At 35.4% G+C, this 20,013-nt stretch overlaps 1 protein-coding gene across 4 annotated transcripts in view; it reads right to left on the reverse strand.

Moving 5' to 3' along the window:
• LOC126889929 (la-related protein 4) overlaps positions 1-20,013 on the reverse strand; it is a 233,660-nt gene that overhangs the window by 96,948 nt on the left and 116,699 nt on the right. For all 4 annotated transcript variants that reach the window (XM_050658671.1, XM_050658668.1, XM_050658669.1 and 1 more), the window contains 2 exons: positions 18,899-19,148; positions 4,679-5,026 (listed from right to left, as the gene is read on the reverse strand). In XM_050658671.1, the coding sequence (XP_050514628.1) occupies positions 4,679-5,026; positions 18,899-19,148 (598 nt within the window). The remainder of the gene's footprint in view (positions 1-4,678; positions 5,027-18,898; positions 19,149-20,013) is intronic.

The following is a 20,013-nucleotide window of genomic DNA, read 5'->3' on the forward strand; positions in this document are numbered from 1 at the left end:
CAAAAGTACAACCATCAGTTAATGCAGTAGCTTTAGATCTTGTAGTGAAGGATGAAACACCGAGAGACGAAACATCGCATCATATGAGATTTAAATTACCACCATTCGATGGGAAGTCCTCTTGGTCCATATACCTTAGACAATTCGAAGCTATTGCGACCGCCAACCATTGGACCGAACAAGAAAAGGCTGTTTCCTTGACTGCTGCTTTGCGAGGTGATGCTGCAGATATATTAAGATCAATTCCTAAGGGTCAAGAAAATTGTTACCAGACCTTGTTCACTCGTCTAGAAAAACGCTATGGAGATGCCCATCTACAACAAGTATACAAAGCACAACTGCGAAGTAGAAGTCAACGAGCAAGTGAGAATCTGCAAGAATTTGAAGCAGATGTGGCTCGTGTGGTGCGGTTGGCTTATCCAGAGGTGCCAGACAGCGTTTTAGAAGAAATTGCAGTAGATACCTTCGTCAATGGGCTGAAAGATAATGAACTAAAGAAAGCTTTACGACTAGCAAGACCGAAAGTTTTAGATGAAGCACTTGCTATTGCCTTGGAACACGAAGCAGCTAGCCAAGCTTCACGAAACAATCGAGTAATAACCGTGGAAAAAGGCGATAAGAGAAAAGATGAACGTTTGGTGGAAATGGTACGGAGGGTGATTCGTGACACGATGCCGAAGAGACGCATGAAGAGGGCTGGAAGAGTTGGTTCAAATACAGATGCTTCCTCGATACGGCCATGCAGTGAAAGTTGTAATCACCGGCTTAAACTAGATGAACAGCTTTGCCCTGTGAGACGAACTACCGTCGTTAATGAGCAATGGCAGCCACAACAGTTACAAGAAGCCCAAGAAGACGATCCATGTATAAAAAGAGTATTGGATTGGATGAGTCGAGGTGAGAGACCTAGTTGGCAAAACATTAGTGCATGTAGTCCGGAAGTCAAGGCCTACTGGAGCCAATGGAATTGCCTGATACTAAAAGATGATCTTTTGTACAGAACCTTTGAGAACGATGATGGTACAGAATCTAAGCTTCAGTTAATTGTACCTAAAAGTAAAGTGTCAGAAGTATTGCGTCAGTTGCATGACGGTACATCAGGTGGACACTTTGGTATTACGAAGACTCTGCAAAAGGTTCGAGAACGGTTCTATTGGGTGAACTGTAAAGATGATGTAAGAAGATGGTGCCGAAAATGTGAACTGTGTGCATCCGGTAATGGTCCGGTTGGTAAAAAGAGAGCACCCATGAGACAGTACAATGTTGGAAGTCCTATGGAAAGAGTAGCTATCGACATTGCAGGTCCATTTCCAGAAACCGATGCTGGAAATAAATACATCCTGGTAGCCATGGATTATTTTACAAAATGGACTGAGGCCTATGCATTACCAAATCAAGAAGCTGCTACCGTTGCAGAGGTACTTGTTAAAGAATTCTTTAGCCGATTTGGTGTTCCCTTGGAGATCCACTCCGACCAAGGGCGAAACTTTGAGTCAGCTCTTTTCCAAAACGTTTGTAAATTGATTGGTGCCAATAAGACCAGAACAACACCCCTGCATCCTCAATCAGATGGGATGGTCGAGAGGATGAACCGAACGATGGGTAAACACTTGTCCAAAGTTGTATCTGAACATCAGCGAGATTGGGACCAACACATTCATTTATTCCTGATGGCCTACCGCTCGGCCGTAAATGAAACTACAGGTCAAACACCAACCTGCCTGATGTTGGGTCGTGAAGTTCAGTTGCCCTGCGACCTAGAGTTTGGCTGCGGACCTTCCGAGGAACATGTTGCAGGCGAAGACTACGTTGACCGCCTGAAATTACGAATGAACAACATTCATGAACTTGCCCGACAACACATCCAGATAGCCAGTGACAGAATGAAAGATCAATATGATTCTCGATGCAAGAATGAAAGCTTCGAAGTAGGTGATCTTGTCTGGCTTTATAATCCGCAACGTCGTCGAGGCTTATGTCCTAAACTGCAAAGACAATGGGAAGGTCCATATGAAGTTAAGAAGAAAATAAATGACGTAATATATAGAATTAAGAAGTTGCCAAACGGTAAACCAAAAGTTATTCACATAAATCGTCTTGCACCATATGCTGGCTCAAATGAAACAGAAGAAGCACGAGTCCTCCAACAGGAGATGAAAGATGTCGCACAGCCAAGTTTTAATCAATTTATGTCAAATTACGCAGCGAGAAAGAGTGCTAGATTCGGCGTGACCACAGAAGTTCAGCAAGACCTGTTTGGTGTTCCAGAAAACGTCTCTCTGGCCCACTGTGTTGCCCAAGACCTCGAGATGACTAAAGGAATATCGTCCGTATTCAATAGAAAGTTCGGCCGCCTGGACAAGTTAAGAAATCAGCAGCCTAAAATTGGAAGAGTACTGCGATTGGAAGATGGTCCTCGATCTTTGCTGTATATGGTGACCAGAAAGTCTTATACGGACACGCCAAGCTACGAGAACATATGGCGTGCTCTAACTAATTTGAAGAAAATCGTGTGTAATTATGACATCAAAAATTTGGCTTTACCAAAAATAGGCCACGCAGTAGAAAATCTGGATTGGAAGATTGTGAGAAGCATGCTTGAGGTGTTCTTCAGAGGAACTGGTGTACAAATCACTGTGTGTTGCATGAACCCGAAGATGTCGTACCCTTCAAAGACAGTAGACTGTTATTTCTTCTTGAAGGGTGTATGCAGAGCTGGAGAGTCGTGTAGATTCCGCCATCCTGGGCCTTCATTTAGAGTTGCTGATCGAGACGCTCAGATCTTAAGAGGGGAGCAGTGTAGCGGAAGAGAAATCTTGGCCGATCCCCGTATAACAGTAAACACCTCGAGAATGACGTAATCGGATGTGCTAGGCCTCGCCGGAGAATTCTGGAAGGTACGTTACGTAGGCGGAACAAGCCGATAGCTCGAGATGGGAGTCGATTGTTCCAGAATAACAACTGGGTATAAATACGGGCATATTTTGTGAATAAGTTTAGTGTATAAGATAAATTCGTCTGTAACTTATATAAATAAAGTCGTATATAAATTACGAACCGCTAGTTTTATTGTAATTAGAAGTAATTACACTAATCACGCTACACTATGTTCTATCTTGAAGGTGATTATTAGTATTCTGACGATATCTAAATATTTATATCAGTCAGAATGTATCCACATACCGTGGATACATTCTCGGTAGATAAATTTAGTTTCATTTTCCTAGTAACTATTAAAAATGCATATTTTCCATATCTCAGGAATTAATTGTTATGCAAATACTAAGGAACAGCTCTATCGTTTCCAGTATCTAACCAATAAAACCAATTCCTTACAAAACTGGGTTTTCCTATTATTTATTCAGCAGTTATTACTTATGAAGCGTTGTCGAGGATTAAGTCTAAACAAAATACATTATAGTCTATTCCACGAACATACGACTGTTTTGGATTATAGCGACAACGAATATCTCTGTATGCAACATAAGAAGTACGAAAGTAGATTTCTCTAACAATTATTCCAATAAACAACAATGTAATTTACAATTTACTTTCGTTCTTCATATTTTGCACAGCAAAATATTTGATGTCACGATAATCCAAAACGGTTGTATATTCGTGGAATAAGGTATATTTTGAAAAAGATCCTATTGTTTTTACTTACGAGGATATTTCGGTAATTGTCAGAACAAAGAAAGAGACAGTTTTTACCTACAAAATCTTTTCCTAGAAGGATCTAAGTCTTCGAAATAGCTGTTTACAGCAAGGATTACTTCAATGTTAGTCCATTCACTCACGGTAAAATATTACAAAACTTCTACATTTTTTAAAGAACCGCTTGGATTGACATGAAATTTGGCATAGATATAGCTAGCATGTCAGAGAAAAAGTGATATTATGCCGATGTGTATTTTTGCCCTGGGGTGAGCATCACCCCTTCTAGGGAGTGTTTTTAATATATTTTTCATTCTCGTCCAGTCTCTCAATTCTTTCTCAGTACTTTCTTCTTTACTTAATGTAAAATTTAATTCTTGTTCTATGAGGCAGCGGTGTATTTTATCTCCTCTAATTTTCAACATTTGCTCTGCATTACTCTCCAAAGAAGAAGAGTTGTCATTCAATGAATATGGTACAAGTGAACATTTCTAAAACCAAATCTATTGGTTGACAGCAAAAGAGAGGTACATTTTGATGACAACAACATTCACTTCTAAATACTGTTCGACGACCCACTAGAGAATTCGATGGCTAATGAGACCTCAAGTAAACAAAGCTGACGTTATGAGGGTTCTAGTAGCGACGCCGAAAGTTCTAGTTGAATCTGGGGACCAAAGCCGGAGTATACATACAGAGAGAATAATTTAGATTTTAGAATCAGTCTAGAGTCTAGAGCTATAAATTCGCAAATATAAATTCGTATATATACTAAGTAATAAATAGATATTATATAAATTAATTGTGTTTTGGCGTTTGTGTAAGTAAATTAAAATAGTGTAGTGTAAATAAATGAAAATGCATGTAAAATAAAGACTAAATAAAACAGGTGTAAAATCGTTAATAAATTAGAAAGTAAAATCATTGCAACATATCAAACATAATGCAGGAATAATAATTTTTACAATAACTATTTAAATTTTGGGTTTAACACGGGATGTTATAATTAAAAAAGTATACTCACATATACTACTTGATTATAGGCAGGTAACGGTTGTCCAGGAGTACCATTTGTGTAGATAAACCTCTGTTGACCCGGAGGAAATGCCGCCGGGTCATATACAGCGGTTGGAGGTGGAGTAGCCCTGAAACCGTTTTTAACTCCTGTCACTGGTGGAATTGGCAATCGGTTCATGGGTTTAGCCTTTATTCTCGCCATAATCGGTCTTCCTTGGAACTCCCTCACTTCTTCTCTTAAATATCGGTATGCCCTTTGGGCATCCTCGTCAGATTCGAACGTCACATACCAAGAGGTATTATGAGCAAATTCACAGGAAATAAATCGAGGACAATTTTCACCCGCAAACAAGTTCTGAAAATAAAAAAAAATTAAATATCAATATGTACCAATAGTACATACATATTTTATCAAATACACTCAAAGAATACATATATTATACAGTGTGGAAGGCACTTATGGAATACAATTATTTTTGTCATTGTTTCAAAAAATTATAAGAAACGCTGAGACCCGTCGATTTTGATATATAAATGTGCACCTTTGAAACATAAGTTTAAATGTACAGGATGGTTCATGCAAGCCTAGCAGAATCCATAATAGTCCATTCTTTCACGGTTTTTGCTCTAAATTTTAAAGAACCGCTTGGATTGACATGAAATTTGGCATACATATAGCTTACATGTCAAAGAAAAAAAGTGATATTGTGCCGATGTGTGCTTTCACCCTGGGGGTGACTTTCACTCCCTTTTGGGGGTGAAAATATATGTCCAAAATAAGACCGGAAATGGGTAAACTGACTAATTTTAAGTAACTTTTGTTCTATAGAGCTTTTTCGCCAAATCAACACTTTTCGAGTTATTTGCAAGTGAATATGTTCATTTTTCAACAAAATAACCACATTTTTAGACGGTTTTTCGCAAATAACTCAAAAAGTAAGTATTGTGTCGAAAAAAACGTTCTTAGCAAAAATATAGCCCATAAAAAAGTAAAAAAAATGGTGTACGCGTTAGATCTCTGGATCTCGTAGAACCAGAGTTATAGTCAATGAAAAATAGATTCATATTCACCAAATTTCAAATAGAATATTTCGACGTGAAATATCCAAAAAATTATGAACTTTTTGGGGAAAATATATTATATATTTTTTAAAGTGTTTAAAAAAAGCTTTATTTCTGTTTTTACAAAAAGTTTCTAGCATTAAATTTAAGCAAGTTACGCTCAAAATAAAGTTGGTCCCTTTTGTTTTTGCAAAAAAAAATCGGGAAGACCACCCCCTAATTAGCAACTTAAATGAAATTAATCGTTACCGCTCCACAAATTATTTTACTTAGGTTGTGTTTATATGATCTGTATGTTTCATCGATTCAAAGTGCTTATTTTTGAAAAAATTTGGTTTCAAAGTAAAATTTTTAAAAATTAAAATTTTGAAAAATATCCTTTTTTTCAAAATAACGTAAAAATTGTTAGAGATACCAAAAATCTCAAAAAACAAAAAAAGTCAGATTTGCTCTTCTGAATATCATGTATTTTTTTGTTTTTCTGTTAGACAAAAATTGACTAAGATTTGGTGTTTCTAAATTTGCATACATTCGTGATCAGTGACTCGTTCAACCCCTTTTAACTACAGCCCTTTCAATAATAAGGACTTTGAACCGATGAAACTTACAGATCATATAAACAATATATACATGAGTCAAGAAACTTGTGAAGTAGTAACGATTAAGTTTATTTCAGATACTAATTAGGGGGTGATTTTCTCAATTTTTTTACCAAAACCAAAAGGGACTAACTTTATTTTGAGCGTAACTTGTTTAATTTTGATGCTAAAATTTTTTTTTATAAAAAAATGAAGCTTTTTTTAAACACTTTAAATAAGTTGTAATGAGTTTTCCCCGAAATGTGCTTAATTTTTGGTTATTTCACGTTAAAGTATTCGATTTGGAATTTGACGAATATGAACCTATTTTTCATTAGCTATAACTCTGCTTCTACTGGGTGTACAGACGTGATATATACACCATTTTTTTAAATTTCTTACAAGCTATATTTTTGCTGAGAATGTTTTTTCGACAAAATACTTACTATTTGAGTTATTTGCGAAATACCGTCTAAAAGCGTGGTTATTTTGTTGAAAAAATGAACATATTCACTTCCAAATAACTCGAAAAGTATTGACTTAAAAACTCAAAAAAAAAAAGTGAAAAAACTCTATAGAACAAAAGTTACTTAAAATTAGCCAGTTTATCCATTTCCTGACTTTATTTGGACGAATATTTTTTCACCCCCAAGAGGGGATGAAAAGCACCCCCAGGGCAAAAGCACATATCGGCACAATATCACTTTTTTTCTTTGACTTGTTAGCTATGTGTATGCCAAATTTCATGTCAATCCAAGTGGTTCTTTAAAATTTAGAGGTTTTACAATATTTTACCGTTAAAGAATGGACTATAAGCTTTATTTTTAATGGAACACCCTGAATATTTTAATATTTTTAAAAGCTGGTTAATAACCTGATTTCAACGAACCATATAACGTAGGGTGTGTTATGAATAATACAGGGTATAATTTTTAAATTATAAAGTATGGAAACCACTTACGGAATAAAAATTTTTGTGTATTTTAGAAAATTATAAAAAATACTGAGACACGTCAACTTTTAAATTCAAATGTGCGATTTATAAACAAATTAGAATATACAAGGTGATTCACGCAATTCCTTCGTTTATTTTTGTCGCTATAATTCTTGTTGTCAATTTGAGTGTTTTATTTAAAAGATTAAAACATAATTATTGGGGACTTTCTTATCTCCTTTCTTGAAGAACATCAGCATGATTGTTCTCCTCCATTCATCTGGTGATTATTTTATGAATAAGAAGTTGCAGTTGTTGTACAAGGTAATCACCTCCATATTTTAAGAGTTCATTTGGTATATATGATCTTCTCCTGTTGACTTTCTATTTTTTAATTTGTTTATTCCTTGTTTCACATCTTTTTGGGGGATTTCGGTCTTTTCATCAGTTATTATATTTGGCGTTTCTGGTAAAGATTCTCCGTTTTCTTTTTTAAACATTTCTGTCAGGAAGGCCACCCATGTATCCTCTTTCATGGTTCTATTTCAACTAGTTCTTTCATTTCGCTTCTTTGTTGTCTTATGAAGCGCCATACTTGTTTCTGTTGTCCGTAGAAATCCATCTCTAGTCCTTTTGAAAATCTTTCCCAGTACATACTAATCTGTTTTTGTTTTTCTTACGAATTGATGAGTTTTAGTTCTTATTCTTTTATATTCTTAATATGATTCATTCGTTTTTTCTGACTTACATTTTAGGAAAGCTTTCTTTTTTGGTACCTAACATTTTTGTTTAACCTCTAGTGTAAACCATGGTGTTTTCGTTGACAACTTTTTGTTTAATATTTTCTTTCCAAGGGCTTCTTGGACAGCGTCCAGAATTCTTAAGTTTTCTCCAGCTAGTTTCTACATTGCTTTCATTTTCAATATTCTCCATTTTTATTTTCGGTTCTGGCCTTTTTTGATAAATATAATGCTCTGAATTCGTTTGTTTAATCTTCTCTTCCCATTTTTCATTGAATCTAATTTTACCAAGTACCAAATAATGATCGCTTCCAACATTGGTGACGTCAAACTTCTCACATCCACTATCTGTGTATGGTGAATATTTCTGTTTGTGACCACATAATCTATCATTGATCTTTGTCCCCTTGTATTTTCAAGCGTGTATTTGTGTTGAATTTTATGATCAAACAATGTGTTGGTTATTCTCAGTTCGTTTGATGTGCCACCATGTGAAGTCCACCATTCTCTTCCCGTTCTCATTGATGACTCTTTCGTTAAACCTTTGTTCTATTCCTGGTATTACTTCGTCTCCTATTCTGGCATTGAAATCTCCCAATAATATAATGTAATTCATTTCGCTTTACTTCGCTTTCCACTAATGTTTGTAGCTCATCATAGAATTCTTCTTTATCGAATGAAGTAAAGAAACACAGACGTATTCACAATCATTTAATTTACTTCGACGACCGGTTTCGATCTCTACAATATACAGATCATCTTCAGGTCGGCGTTACAAGTGATTCAATGCTACAATTATAGAAAGCCAGAGGTAGAACATTGTCTGGTTGTATCGAAATGCTGATAGAAAGCCAAAACTTTGAAAGGTATGTACATGTTGACATTTCAGAACAACAAACAAATACATACGTATGCATACACATGAGCAAACAGGTACACATAAGCACGCACACGTACACAGATGCCTGCGGTTTATGACTATTTGTTAAATTATATTAAACTTTAAAAATTAAAGATTTTAACTGAATTTTGATCTACATACATGCCGTTACAAGGGATGAGTTGTAAGTTCATCAATAACATATTTAAACGTCCAGATTATGCTAGTAGGGTAGCTAGGTGAAGGACCTACTAGCATAATCTGGACGTTTAAATATGTTATTGATGAACTTACAACTAGGGAATGCAATCCCGATCTCGCGAGATCCCGTGTAATTTTTCGGGATCAATCCCGAAGCATAATATGACGAGATCCCGTTCGAGATTGACGGGATTGGGCGGCAATGGTCAGCGATGCTACACACATCTGCTCGGGACGCGAGCGGTGTGCCGACTGAACTGACTGACGGCCGGGCGGGAGTGCAGTGCCGAATAGCACTCCAGAGGGAGGGAGAAAGAGGTGCATCATGCATGCGTGCGGGCAGGCAGAGGCAGCCATTTGTTTGTTTACCTATCTAATTGTTTAAGTTATGCTCGTGCAGTTTTAGTAATTGTTTTTCCTTAAATTACGCATTTTTATGTTGTTTATGTGAGTTAAATACATAATAATATAACTTTTGGTTTCCTATAAGTAATAAGTGATTACTAGTAACTTAAAATGGCGAAAAACAATCCAGATCAAGCCTACTTGGAGTTTAGCAGTCGTTTACCGGTATGGAGATATTTCAAGAAAGCCGTTAATAATTTAACTGCTCAGTGCAAACTATGTAAATCTGTTCTCAAAACCTCATCCGGGTCTACAAAAGGTTTACACGTCCATATGATGGCAATCCATAAAATCGACACAAAAATTGCGGGAGTCGGAAGAACATCAAGTACACCTGAGTCAAATGTATCACTACCTTCGACGTCGTCAGCGTCTACTAGAGCATCGTCGTCAGCTGCGCGGTCGCCTATTGATGTTGAGGCTCAATTTACACCAGAAGATCGTGAAAATTGCCAAATACCACAGAAGAAAATCAAAATCAGTGATTATTTTCCATCCGATTCTAACGTAACAAAAGACTTAATGATTTCCCGAATGGTTGCCAAAGATGATTTACCATTTAGAGTATTTTGTAGTTCCGAGGACATGAAGAGTCTTTTTGCTGCGAAAGGTAACAATTACAAATTGCCTTCTTCACCAAATACAATTAAACAAATTGTGATGAATTATGGAACGACGCTCAAAATGAAAGTGAAGGAAGATCTTTTACAGTTGAAGAATGAAGATTATAGGTTTACAGTTACGTTAGATGAATGGACATCTGGAATGAATCGGCGATTTTTAAATGTTAATGTACACACAATTATTAACAGTGAGCCTACTCAATGGAATATTGGACTAGCGCGCATTTTTGGAAGTATGTCGTCGGAGTCTTGTGTTCAGCTTCTGAAAGAAAAACCATCAGAATTTAATTTATCCCTGGATAACGACATAGTCGGTATAACGACCGATGGAGCCAGCGTCATGAAAAAAGTTGGTCGACTGATTGAACCACTACAACAGCTTTGCTACGCCCACGGTGTACAATTAGGTATAACAGATGTCATTTATAAGAAGAATGTAGAATCTAATGAAGTGGAAGAATTTGAAGACCCTGAACTGAACACAAATCGCAGTGCGGAGGAGGAAGAAGTCTTGGACGACAATCCGGATAATTATAATGGTTTATACTTTTCCTTACCTATAAGACAAGTTGATCTGGCTACAGAATACCAAATGATTATATCGAAACTAAGAAAATGCGTCAAACTTTTTAGGAATTCTCCTACCAAGAATGATATGCTTCAGAATTATATTCAGCAAGAGTTTGGCAAAACAATTCAGCTGGTCCTTGACTACAAGACACGTTGGTCTAGCCTATGCAACATGATAAGTACATACAATAGAGTAAAGCAGTGTGTAGCTAAGACCTTAGTTGACCTCTCACTCAGTTCCAATTCAGACTATTTTTTCACGGATGAAGAACATGCTGTCCTTATCGATTTGGAAAATACATTTCAGCCAGTAAAGTTGGCCGTTGAGGTACTGTGCCGTCGAGATACTGATTTAGTTAGTGCAGAACATACGTTGCGTTTCATGATTCGAAAGCTAGAAGACCTAAAAACTCCTCTCTCAGAAAAGTTGGTATCTTCGATGAACAATCGTATCTCCGAGCGTCGCATAAAAGCAACTGCAGCGCTGTTATATTTGAAAAATCCGAATAATTATTAAGATGATTTAGAACAATGGAAAGGCAACGAGACTTTCCAATTGCCAAGTAAATATCTCATAAGGAAAGAAATTAAAAATATAATCACACGATTATATCGCGATGAACCAAACCAAGTAGAGATTAATACCACAGTATTAAACGAAGATGACTTGCCACTTTCTATGATTGCAGAGGATTTAAATTTAAGTGCAGTAGCAGTAGCTACACAAACTAATCCTACTTCACTTCAAGAGGAATTAGAAGAAACTCTGCGAGCGTCTAAAAGTCCTTTTACATGTGTAGCCAGGTCCACAAACTTAGACAAATTAGAGTCCGTAATAAAAAAAGAAATGGATTTATTTGAGTGTGGAGGAACAAGGGGGAGATTTTTGCAGTTTGCATATAATTGCTTAATCACGCTGTTGCCAACCAGTGTTGAGTCTGAGAGGGCATTCTCAGCAGCTGGCTACAATGTAACGGATATTAGATGCCGGTTAGCAGATAGTACTCTAGATACACTTTGTTTTTTAAGAAGTTACTTTCAAAATCACCCGTAAGTTACGGGTGATTTTGAAAGTAACTTCTTCTCTCTTTTGAAAGTTACGGGCCGTAACTACTTTTTGATCTCCTTGAGCACTATATTTACTTTTGTTTTGATTATGTTCTTCGTGTTACTAAAACTGTTACTTAATTATTTAGTTAGTAAAAATTAAAGAATAAAGGCATTTGTTTTCTTTCAAATAATATTTTTAATTAACCTCACTATCACAAATAAGCAGTTTTCATCGTATTCAGTCATGTGATTATTAGATATTTTTTTACCTAGACGAGATCCCGTAAATTTCGGGATCCCGCGGGATTGACATTTCTAATCCCGAGGGATCTCGACTTTACGATCTCGAGTCGGGATTGCATTCCCTACTTACAACTCATCCCTTGTAACGACATGTAAGTAGATCAAAATTCAATTAAAATTTTTAAATTTTAAAGTTTAATGTAATTTAACAAATAGTCATAAACCGCAGGCATCTGTGTACGTGTGCGTGCTTATGAGTACCTGTTTGCTCATGTGTATGCATACGTATGTATTTGTTTGTTGTTCTGAAATGTCAACATTTACACACCTTTCAAAGTTTTGGCTTTCTGTCAGCATTTCGATACAACCAGACAATGTTCTAACTCTGGCTTTCTATAATTGTAGCATTTAATCACTTGTAACGCCGACCTGAAGATGATCTGTATATTGTAGAGATCGAAACCGGTCGTCGAAGTAAATTAAATGATTGTGAGTACGTCTGTGTTTCTTTACTTCATTTAAAATGAACTCACATATGCAACCCATTCAACATTTCTTCTTTATCGCTGTCAGGTTTGCAGTCTTCTGGTGAACATATCCCTATTATGTTTATAATTTTGCTATTTCTAATGAAAAATACTATATTTGTTATCTTCAATGGGAATTAATCGCAAATGTCAAAATAAATGTACTTTCAACTAATGTAGTTGTTGGAAATTCCATAAAATTGATTTGGTTGTGTAAATAGTTCGAAATCATGTCCCTTTTTTTCCCATGTCGACGCCAGTGTTGTTCCTGGCGATCATGTTATCGAAATTCACATGATCACATGTGTCGCGAAGAAAGGGACTTTCAACCACTTGAAATCCAAAAACTCTACCCCTACGAGATAAAGATAGTTGTCGATAGATGGCGCCATAATAAAAAATAATTTTTTTAATTAGATAATAATATTACAAATATAATCTGTATAATTTATAAGACTATACAAATCAACGAAAATACCATTTTATAAATGCAAGAAACACATTTGATTTATTTTATTCCAAATTGAAAATAAAATGAGACAACTGTCAGATTTAACTAAAATGTCATGTTAGATTAAATGCCATAAATGTGTATTATCACGGACTTACCCTTTTTCCTATCATTTGTTACGTACTGAAAAATGATCATGAAAAGGACAATACCTATATATTTCCTTTTTTATCGTTTGAATTATTTACCAATCAGATTAATTTAAATGTGTACATGGTATTGCGCCTAATGAGAAAGTCCACTTTCTTCCTATATTAGCTATCAGAAGGGATAAAAGATTCATAGCAGGTGTTGTAATTAGTTTATTGTTTGTTTTGATTTTATTAATTGTTTCGTTCAATACCTGCTAGTAACCATACAGTAGTGGTTAATAATTCTCACTACAGATAATAATTAAATGTAAAATGTAATTCTCATTACAATAAATTGTGGTTTAATTCCATATAAAATGATATTAACTTAGTAGACAACGTAATTCTCATTATTTATTACCTCTATAGATCAAAATCTTGCAATACTTTAAATTTTTAAAAGTAGAAAATCGTATGGATGTCATTTTGTAACATATTATACACTTCCAGGAAACGATTAAAGTCATAAAATATTAAATTAAAACTGTTTAAATAAAATAAAAACTCTTATCCTTCAAGCACTATCATCCGTGATACAATACGTTTCCACGAAAAAATTTAATTATATTCAACAATATCGAAATGCATAATTAAACAATCGATTACAACAGACATAAAAAGGGATACAATTAAAAATGAAGCACTTGATATAAATCTGTACATCAAGAGTACATTGATTAAATTTAATATAAACGTATATTCCAAATGCGATGACTCGAAACTATTTCTTTTACCTCAAAAAAGGGTGAAAAGTGCTCATAAAATAATTATTTAACTACAGTAGAACTCCAATTATCCGGACTCCAATTATCCGGATCGCCAATTATCCGGATCAGATTGCGAAAAAGAAAAAATCAAGTTTGTAAAAAAATAATTCATTTTACTGTGATTCAGTATTGTGTGTCAATATTACGTAATGTAAACTTAGTCATTTACATATTGTTGTGTATACTATATTGTTTTTCATAATAAATACCGTATATGTTCTCCATTGTGTTTTGCTGTAATTACGTTACTTTTCCGGAAAAGGCCTTTTTCGAGAAAAATCCAGTTATCCGGATTTTTGATTATCCGGATCGGGTCCGGTCCCAATTAATCCGGATAATTGGAGTTCTACTGTATTCCTAAGCTGTAGCTATTCAGATTTATAGATAAAACAAAGATAATTAATTTTTACAAATAAAAGACCAGAAGAAAGCTAGCTCACAACGCCACTGCTTTGACAAGGTCGACAATGTTTGACGGCGAAAGAGTTGTTAAAGCAGTCATCTTGTCAAAACAGTGGCGTTGCGCGCTGGCTTTCTTTCACTTTATCCCTGATCTGCCTCGCGTTTTTAACAGCTGGCAACCCTAATTTGCGTCCATATTTTTACACGCAACCTTATATCATCGTATTATAAAAAATAGCTTTAATTTGATATAAAAAGCATGCAACGAAATTTTGTTTCAAAAATTATTAATTTTATTAAAACTATTTGCGGCCACTTTTTTTACTCGCAGCCTCTTATCAATTATCTATTCTTAAGTGGGGGTATGGTTTGAAATCAAGCACATTTTTGCGATTTTTTTAAATTATGGTAGAATGTAGAATTATTTTATTTTTAAAGTAAATTAACATTTAGTACATTTCAAACATTAAAAAAAATCTCAAGGCAAAATATTGATAATTAAGCCAACAACTCTGGCAAATTTTTACAGACACCTAAAAAAAATGGATTTTGCGGTGGACATCAGAAATCGTTATTGGATCATGTGAAAAAAAATTCAAAAAGATATCATTAGCCTATGAATTTCTCGAGGTAATGCTGTTGAGTTTTTTAATTTCAACGATTTAAGTTTTTGGCATCACTCAGAAATCAAAATAACGAATTTTTCTGTAAAAAAGGGTAAAAATCAACATATTGATTATTGTTAAACAAATAAATCTCGACAGTGTTATCTCAACAAAAAGTCTAAAGAATGTCTATGTACAATTTCAGGTGGATCGCTCCTGAAGTAGTTTTCCTGAAAACTAGTTTTTGAGTTACAATGTCCTGAACCGTCGAAAAAAGCAGTTTTGAGAAAAGCGCGTTTAAAGTTTTGACAACTATTATTTTAAATTTAATTTTGTCTGTCAAATCGTAAAGTGATGCACACCGGAATATGTTTTTGAATCGCAGAGTAATTTACAAAAGAAAAGAGAAGGGGAAGCTCTGTTGAACGTTTCTCACTACGCTCAAGGGCTCAAGCGCGCTGTTGCGAAGCTGCTGCCAAGCGAGTCGAAAGTAGGAATATTCAACATGCTGTATTTTCGGTAACTTTGCTCCGATCAATCTGAAATTTTCTAAGAGTACTTTTGAAGTTATGTACTTTTATTTAAAATAAAAAACCGAGAATTTTAAAATTTTCAAACCATAAGTACCCCCACCCCCTTAAATTTATATAAAAATGTGATTTTAATTAATCAACTTATGAACGGAGTGATCAGTGGGATCTCTTACTATTCTTCTTCTTCTACGGCACTACAGCCCAAATTGAGCCTTGGCCTCCTTTATTTTTTGCCTCCACCCTTTTGCCATACCTGGACTCCTAAAAGGGCTTGTGCGTCGCTGTTTACTGTGTCTTCCCAGCGCTTTCGTGGCTTCCCAACCGGTCTCTTTCCTTGCATTCCGTGCTCGTTTTGGTAGCCTATCATCTCCCATTCTTATCACATGTCAGGCCCATTGCAATCTTTGTATTCTAATGAAGTCTGACAGGGGCGTTTCCTTATAAAGTTGATAAAGCTCGTTGTTGTATCGACTTCTGAAGATTCCGTTTTCCCTCACAGGTCCTAGTATGTATTCTCCTAAGTACTTTCCTTTCGAATGTGTCGAGTTTGTTTTTGGATGTTTCTTTTCAGGACCCAGGCTTCACTGCCATAGCATGTTATTGGTCGAATTAAGGTTTTATAGATTCTCATCTTTGTATTTCGGTGGACACTTTTAGACCGAAATATATGGGAGAAGGCAAAATGAGCTCTGTTTGTCTGCGTTGTTCTCTTCCGTATTTCTCCATCTTCTGATCCGTCGACATATATTTCTACTCCCAGGTATGTAAACTTTTCAACCGTTTCAATGTCATCTTGTATAATGTTTTCTGGGACTATATTTCTTCTCGTCCGAGTCATTATTTTTGTTTTTTCTGTGTTAATTTCCAGACCTAGCATTTTTGTTTGTGTTTTTAACTCTGCATATGTTTATTGTGCTCCTGTTGATGTTCTACTCATAATATTAATATCATCAGCATAAGCGGCCAGTTGTACCGTTCGGTTAGTCAGTAGATTTCCTCGTCCAGTTTGCATTTGCCTAACCGCATACTCCAGTGCCAGTTTAAACAATGTTGGGGCCAGCCCATCTCCCTGCTTTAGTCCCTGCGAAATGTTGAAAAGGTCTGTCCTAAGGTTTTGTATTCGTACACATGCCTGAGTTTCATCCATTGTGGCTTTAATGAGTCTTATTAGCTTGTGTGGTATTGCCAATTCAGCCAATATATAGTATAGTTTGATCATTTTGACTGCGGCGTATGCCTGTTTGAAGTCTACAAATCTCTTACTATACGAAGGGATTAGGATCTTCTAATGGACATCAATCTATAGGTAATTCATAAAATGTAAACATTTTTAAGTGCATAAAACCTTTATTTTATATAAGTCTTTCCTATTTTCTTTTAGTCCATAATATTAATATTTCCGCTGTTACTTTGTTGGTAAATCGGTTTATGTATTTAGATTTTTCAGAATAAGGAGTAATAATGACAAACAATCTTTTAAACTTAATAATTCCTCGATAATGATAATACGATTAAAAATGACAAACATGTTTGGAAACCTAATTAAAATGCAGTTTGACGCTATTCACGGATAATTAGTATTAATATATAAGTACAGACGTTTATTTGCTACTCTTTTAAATGAGTCATCTTTGTTTTTTACAAAAATAAAGATTTGTAGATTTTTAGTTCATTCAATGCTTAAAATACCAAATAAATATTTGTACCAATTTCAGTCAACAGCCATTTTAACTGCTTTTTATTCTAATTTCAATTATTTGATGCATATTTTTTTCATAAACAATTTTTACTAAAAACGGCGCACGGAGTGACTACCCCACCACCGTAACTTCCCTAGGCTTTCCTAGTTGACCTATTCAATTTCTCAAAGTGCGTTTAAAAGTTCTCAAATTTTGCAAATTTGCATTTTTTTGCGGGCCCTGGACTTACTTTGAGGGATCGAAAAAATTTCAAGAAAAAACTCCATTTTTGCACGTTTTTTATCCAATTATTACTATTTTTTAAACAACAAACATTACATTTTCTATTTCTTGGTAGTTAAATATTACGTAGAATTGAAAAATGAAACTTTTACCTCCTATGAAAAATGATGCTTTGGACACATTATGCGAAATGAATCAGATATACCCTCCTATAAGCCATCTTGCAAGGAAAAATATTTGGAAAGCGGGGTCCAGGAAAAAGAACATCGTGGTTAAAGAACCTCAGAACCTGGTTCAACACAACTACTGTGCAACTTTTTCGCGGTGCTGCAGATAAAATAAAGATTATTATATAATAAAATAATTATATAATAAAATAAAGATTGCCATGATGATCGCCAACATTCGTCACACATAGGCACATCGAGTGAAGAAGAATGAATATTTGTGGCCGTATATCAGCAATAACGTAATACCGGCTTATCGGCGTAGATAAGCGACTTCACATATTTATCCCCACAGAAAATAGTCTAGCGGTGATAAATCCCACGATCTTGGAGGCCAGACTATGCGGTTACCAAACGTGTCCTTCAATAAATCAATTGTGGCACGAGCTGTGTGACATTTTGCTTCGTCTTGTTGAAACCACATCTCCTGCTCATCATGGTTGTTCAATAGAGGAATCAAAAAGTCAGTAATCATTGCTCTATAGCAGTTACCATTGACTGTAACGTTCTGGCCAGCATCGTTTTTGAAGAAGTACGGACCAATGATTCCACCAGCCCTTAAATCACACCAAACAGGCAGTTTTTCTGGTTGTAATGGTATCTCAACGTATCTCAACATACACTTGAGGATTATCTTCACTCCAAATAAGGCAGTTTTGCTCACGGCTCACCAAAAGTGAGCCTCATCGCTAAACAGAATTCGCTTATGACAATCGGGATCGACGGCAATCTCGTTTTGGGGTCATTCACCGAATCTACGCCTTGTGGCGTGGATCGTGAGGCATAAATTCTTGCATGAGTTGGATTTGATAAGCACGCAAACCAAGATCTTTCCGCAAAATCTTCTTGCCCATCCAAATGTACCCATATGGATGGGCACATATCCAATTGCTATGCAGATGGTCACGGTATAATTAACTTCACGATGGTGAATAGACTGATCCAGGTCTTCCTCTATGCTACGCTGTACAGCAGCAACAACTTCTGCACGCAGTATATGACGTGTCTGTGGAGTGGATGCGTATTATCATTTAGTTAGATTATACGTGGTGCAAAAACGTTCTATGGTTAATCGAATTGATTGCTCTGATGGACGATTATATTGACCATAAAATGAAAGTAGTGCGCTATAAGTATTTCGAACAGAATCATGATTTTGTTCAGGCGCCAGTCTATTCATGCTGAAATGTCAAACCAAACTAAACATAAATCACTTGACAGCTGTCAAACTGGCCGCCAGTTAATGAAGTGTTGCTAATTACATTTCTATACCTCTAAAAACGCCCATTATGATTGATGTTTTAAGATACACTTACCTTAACTTCTTCGATGGGCGTATTGTCTGGAATCTCGCGTAAAATGACTATACATCTTTTGTGGTTAGGACGAACTTTCAAACCTTCTTCATCTACTTGAACATTCGGCGATTCGCGTAATACTTCGGTGATCAATTTGATGTCTTTGGTTAATTTCTTAACCTGATTGAAATTTGCTACCGTCCATATAGGCACGTACTGATCGTTGTCCATTTGTGACAATAAGTACGTATCATTTGCTAAATTTTCTCTGAAATAAAAAAATCATAAGTTTAGTTATTGATTTTTAATATCAAAATTAACAGTAGGTACACTTAATATCAAATTAAAACCTTTACCAAACTGAGAAAACTGACTTTTATTCTGGTGAAACTAAAGTGGGTGACAGACACACAAACTTTAAGTAAGTACGCGAGTTGAAAGATCGCGGACTTAGGTACTCGGCTCGACGTGCACAAGACATGAATAAAATAACAATCATTCAAACATAAAATGAAAAAATGACCTTTGTTGTACTCTAATATAACTGCTTATCAATATTTAATAATTAGATTTACTCAAAAACAAATTATAAAAAATAATTTAGTATAGCTTAGAATAGTTTTTTACGTTTTTCTCAAATCTTATAAAATGTAACTTGTCTCCTTTCAACAATAAGCGATTCAATTATTTATAGGCAATTTGCGTAATTAGTAGATAAAAATATAGGCGTAACTTAACGCACTAAAATGACGGCTCGCGGCTAGAAGCTCGAAGCAGTAATACACGTATAACACGTATACTATATTATTATAGTATACGAACTACGAGTAAAGCGTGTGATACACACGCAAACTTTAAGTACGCGGGTTTAAAGATCGCGAACTTACTCGGCTCGCCGTCGGTGATACACGGCAGACTTACTCATAACTCATTGCGATGTCATCGAGAAGATGCTTTGTGCTATTTAGGAATTTTATGGTATTATATACATACTTAGTATCGTATCCTATCGTATTATATATTTTTAATACTAATAAAAAAAGACGAAATCGAAAAGTGTGGCTAACAAACAAAATGTCGTCGAGAGAATATGCTTTGTGCTATTTAGGGATTTTATGGTATTATATACATAC

The sequence above is a fragment of the Diabrotica virgifera genome, chromosome 8, assembly GCF_917563875.1.
Source record: "Diabrotica virgifera virgifera chromosome 8, PGI_DIABVI_V3a".
NCBI lineage: Eukaryota > Metazoa > Arthropoda > Insecta > Coleoptera > Chrysomelidae > Diabrotica > Diabrotica virgifera.